This window comes from Dipteris shenzhenensis, chromosome 21 (assembly GCF_047967505.1).
Source record: "Dipteris shenzhenensis isolate YYH24624 ecotype China chromosome 21, Dip_SZ_1.0, whole genome shotgun sequence".
Taxonomy (NCBI): Eukaryota; Viridiplantae; Streptophyta; class Polypodiopsida; order Gleicheniales; family Dipteridaceae; genus Dipteris; species Dipteris shenzhenensis.
In genome coordinates, this window is record NC_141616.1 from 1,057,436 (window position 1) to 1,062,183 (window position 4,748).

The 4,748-nt window shown below is 44.1% G+C and overlaps 1 protein-coding gene across 1 annotated transcript; it reads right to left on the reverse strand.

The window, feature by feature from the left end:
* Positions 1-247: 247 nt before the first annotated feature.
* On the reverse strand, positions 248-1,187 carry LOC147888335 (large ribosomal subunit protein eL22y-like). The gene is made up of 2 exons (XM_087392949.1): positions 868-1,187; positions 248-754 (listed from the first exon to the last, which is right to left on the reverse strand). Exons 1-2 carry the CDS (start codon positions 1,116-1,118, stop codon positions 610-612), a joined length of 396 nt encoding a protein of 131 aa, XP_087249075.1. The 5' UTR covers positions 1,119-1,187; the 3' UTR covers positions 248-609.
* Positions 1,188-4,748: the final 3,561 nt, after the last annotated feature.

Here is a 4,748-nt window from a genome sequence, read left to right on the forward strand (position 1 = left end):
TACATTGCCTCTGTGCAAACAGGGGCATAACCAATTTAAAGATTGTTGCTATCCTCCACACTTTGAGCGCATCCCCCACCCAAGGGTGGAAGTTAAGCGATAGGAACCTTTACTTCGAAGATGGCTCATCTGTTACGAAACGCCAATGCCTGGCAATAGCTTAGTTATTAACAAGCCAGCCCAAGAAAAAACACTAAGATAACCCAAGACCTGACAGAAAGTACAACAAAGACAACCCACCATTATGAAGGAAAAATGAGGCGCCATCCAAACTCAAATGTGATAAATTCACTTAAGCGTTCAATGATGATGACGTTTCACTATAGCCAATGTAGTTGACATTCCGTCGCAAATCTTAATTCCAAGACACACAAACTTTGAACTCTTGTAAATTAACCACACAATACGCCAAACAAGCCACCAAGCTGACGCTGGCCCATATGTTTATCTTGCTTAAAAAGTGCTGCGATCGTAAAGCAACTTTGGCATAGAATTGTGATCCTGCAAAAATGTGACCAGTAATAGAATTTCTCGCGACGCACTTGGGATTTTCACTCGCTGCCGAGACAACCCACCGAGACGATCATCGACAGTAATAAAAAGTTATAACTAATCCTCCTCTTCCGCTTCGTTGTCAGCAATATTGAAATATCTCAGTTCGTAAATATTCCTGTCCTTGTTTGAAGCAATCACTCGCAACCAGTCCCTGACGTTGTGCTTCTTCAGATATTTTTTGGTCAGATACTTCAAATACCTGAAATATTAACGCAGAAACAGAATTAAAGCCCGTCACACGCAGTGATGATCCGATCCAAGAGCACTAAACATAAAAAGATGTGCACCGCATTTACGAAGTTAGTGAGGCACCTCTTAGAAAAGGCGCTCTCGGAGGTGACACTGATCTTGTTCTTCTCGCGAACGATGGCAACGGCATCACCGAGCACGCCAGCCTTACCACCGACCTTAATGCGATCCTGGAGAAACTTCTCGAAGGAAGCGATGTCCATGATTTTGTCTTCGACAGGTTTACCACAATCGATGGTGAAGGTGGAAGCCTTCTTCTTGCCCTTGGGGCCGGGGGTCTTCTTGGTCGCCCCTGCCGTTGCGGTCGGAGCCATGGAAAAAGCTCAACAGCAGAATGAGAAGAAAAGATTAACAGAATCGAGTAGAAAACAGACCATATAAATGAAGAACTTCTACGCAGAATAGGGCTCAGCCACACAAAAAAACCCTAGATCCTCCCCTTTCATCTCCACCGTCCATCATGGGAGATTTCACCATTTTTGGTCATCCTGTGGTTTAGCATGGGTTTCTGGTTCCGAAACACACCCTTTTTGTAATTCCATTCTCAATATCCTAATGGTGATCAGGATGTAATCTTGAGGACGGACTGGGTTAATATGCGACATTCTCAATGTAAAGGAGAATCCTCCACTCCCCTGCTAACTCATACCTGCAGAGTATTACAACTAAAATGAGATTGCATCAACAAATTTGGAATCATCACCATCATGTCATCAATTGATGAACTAAAATAAGCCAACACACCATAAACAAAGCACTTCTGTAGATAAAATAGGGCTAAGACCCTAGTGCCTTGTTCATCTAGATAGGGGGTTTGACCATGTGTGGTGATCGTATGGGTAATTCCTAGTCCAGATGACGAGAGAGGAGGAGCAGGCACTTGTTGGTACACTTCGATTGGATAAGGCACTGCTCCATCCACTTGGCCTGCCAAATGCTCAACAAATCCCTTAGGGCCTCCATGGATCCGAATGGCCACTGGAGGCCAAACCACCATTTGCACACGACATTTAAACCTCCATGTGTGAAATGAGGAGGTGCTCACACCTGTGGGGTGTGGGAACAGGCCCTTAGAGATGACCAAATCCTCCTGCTTCATCAAGTGTCCAAAATGGGGGGTTTGACCATGTATGGCGATCCTAAGGATGCACTCGTTTAGGATGGGATGGGTTGTAATTCCATTCTTAATTATAATCTGTGGATCTTGACAAGTGGAGCCAAAATGTACACCATTTCGATGGCCACGAGACATAAAACTAGAGGATGAAGCGGGATCATGCTAACTCATGCGTGTGGAGTATGGCAAGGGAGAGTGCCGACATGCAAAAGGATGCAGAAGCTAAAATGAGATTGCATCAACAAATTTGGAATCACCACCACCATGTCATCAATTGATGCGGACGCAGTAAGGTCGAGGGCATCATTGAGGTGGTTTTCTCCTAGTAGGGGGATTGAGGACTAATATACCCATGTCCTTCATGGGACATTTTTAGATAAGCCATGTTTTCATATCCTCACAAAGCCCATTTATTTTTTTCATACGCAGCACACCCTATGGGTTTATGATGTGTTTAGGATGGAAACAACTTTTGTTACTAGAAATAAGATGGACCCATATTCATCCTACCCCCACTCATGTACTAAGACCCTACTTATATTCGAGAAGTAACCACCACTCAAGCACATACCTTGGCCCCCACAGGGTCAAACTCTTCACCATTGTTATGCACCCTATATCACACATGCACAGACATGATTACGGTCTATGGCCTTGTGCTATCATGTCGACTCTAAACCACCACTAAGTATACGTCAAGTGCTAAGTTCAACTAAGTCCATCCAAGTCACAAATGCATTGCACTGGATTGCGGACCTATTAAGTACATTCTATATGTCAACAAAAAGTGGATGTCCCAAGTATTTGAAAATAAAAACTCAAGCAATTTGAAAAGAATCATATGGTATAAAGGTAGAATTGGTACAACAGTTGATGGAATTGCTTTGCAAAATTTTATCTTATAGAGTCATACCACGTTTCCTTTTGCTTCAATATTTTTCCCGTTCTACATCTCTCTTTTGTACATTGTCTATTTAGTGTCTGCACATCAATTGAAGTACACTAGGATAAGAAGTTTGGATTTGAATATACCACTGTGTGAGTTCATGGGCTTCATAACTCTATCTTTGGGGTTAGCTTCCGTTTTGAATACCCTCTATTGTATGTTCTAACATCCCTTCCATTGTTATGGTGCCTTGCCTTATCCTATTTGTGCATTAAAGTCCCTTGGTAGTACGATTGCATGATCTTTAGACTATGCAACTATATCATCTCCCAAATCCATGAAGCCAAATCCATGAAAGAGTCATGCTGTGATATTCTGGTGTTGTGGTTGTATATGGGAGATTGGGGGGGAGCAAAATAGCATGCTGCCAAGCTGATCTTCCCTAGAAGAGTAAGCAAAAACTCAAAAAGAGTTGGAGAGAAACCAAGGTTGCAGCTGAAAATGACACCTTAACCCTGATGTAGTCTCTGAGAAAAAAGGGGAGCCCCTCTGCCCTGGAGGACCCTTGCAGGCTCACCCAACTGGCCATCTGAGTGTGAATGGTATCAACCCAAATACTAGCCAAGGTATGGGAAGGGTGGACCTGAGATCCACCAATGGCCTCTGTGCATCTGGTCCTCCAAGTCTGCCAAGCAGTAATACTAGCCCGTATCTTCCACATCAGCATGGACTGGTCTATATCGGGAGATAAACACATCCTCCAAAGAGGACAAGGCTCAACTAGATGCCGTCGAATAGAAATGGCCCAAGAAGCATCCTGCCACTCGTAGACTATCTTAGAACCTGATAAAGAGAGCCAAGCCACTGATCCCCACGTGATGAAGAAATGAGGGGGGAAGAAAGTGCTAAGAATCCTCACAACCCCCATCCAAATGGCTCTCGCATGTCTACAATCCCATAAGCAATGATGAACCAACCCTTCTGCATACGAGTACCTCAGACAAGTGCAATTTGCCTCAAATCTGGACCTCCACGTGTTCACTGCAATCCCTCCATTTATAGAAAGCCAAAAAAATAAACTAACCTTTCTATTTCTTCGGGATTTCCAGAGCCTTCTCCAAAAGCATCTCTGCAAGTCAGCTGAAACCTAATAGCATCCCAATGAGGGGCTCTGGAAGGTCTCCAACCTCTACAACACTGATCTCGAACCTTCTGGGGCATTACTGATCGTGTAACCAAAGAAAGAAAGACTCCTCTCTTGGTTCTCTGCAACAATCAATAACACTTTACATTTTGGGTTCTCTATCTCGTAGCAAAAACACAATGGATCTATTTTCTTGTTTCAGACACCAACCTTGGTGTACGGGTGCCTGTTTTTAGTGGCCCCACCCCTTAGCTTCCATTGTATTAGGTTTTTTTCAGCCTCATAGATGCTTCAGTGTTTCGCAAACATTAATAATCTCTCTCTCTCTCTCTCTCTACATACACACACACACAATATATATATATGCATATATATGTATGCATATATATGTATATATATGTAAACTCGAAAGGTTGTCTTGTGCTCATTACCCTCTTGGGCCTTAATCTTTGGTATCTAGACCCTCAAATCTATCTTTGAGAAATGCTGAGCACCCGCACCCTTGGGTTCATCATCAAAGTAATCAATCCTAGGGATTGGAAACATATTTTTGATGGTGGCCTTGCCCCACAGATTGGCCAACTTTGAGTGACCAGTCAGCCGACCTGGTTGGCCAGCCAACCTGCCCTACCAGCCGACCTGCTTGGCCTCTATGTAAGGGCTCTGGGTCTGCACCTTGCAGCCCTTTCTCCAGTCTCTTCTGGCACATGGCAGCCTTGTACCAGCCTGCATCCGTGCGGCCTGTTCCAGGCCTCTTCCAGGCCCTATGCATGATCCAAGCATGCCTCAGACATGCC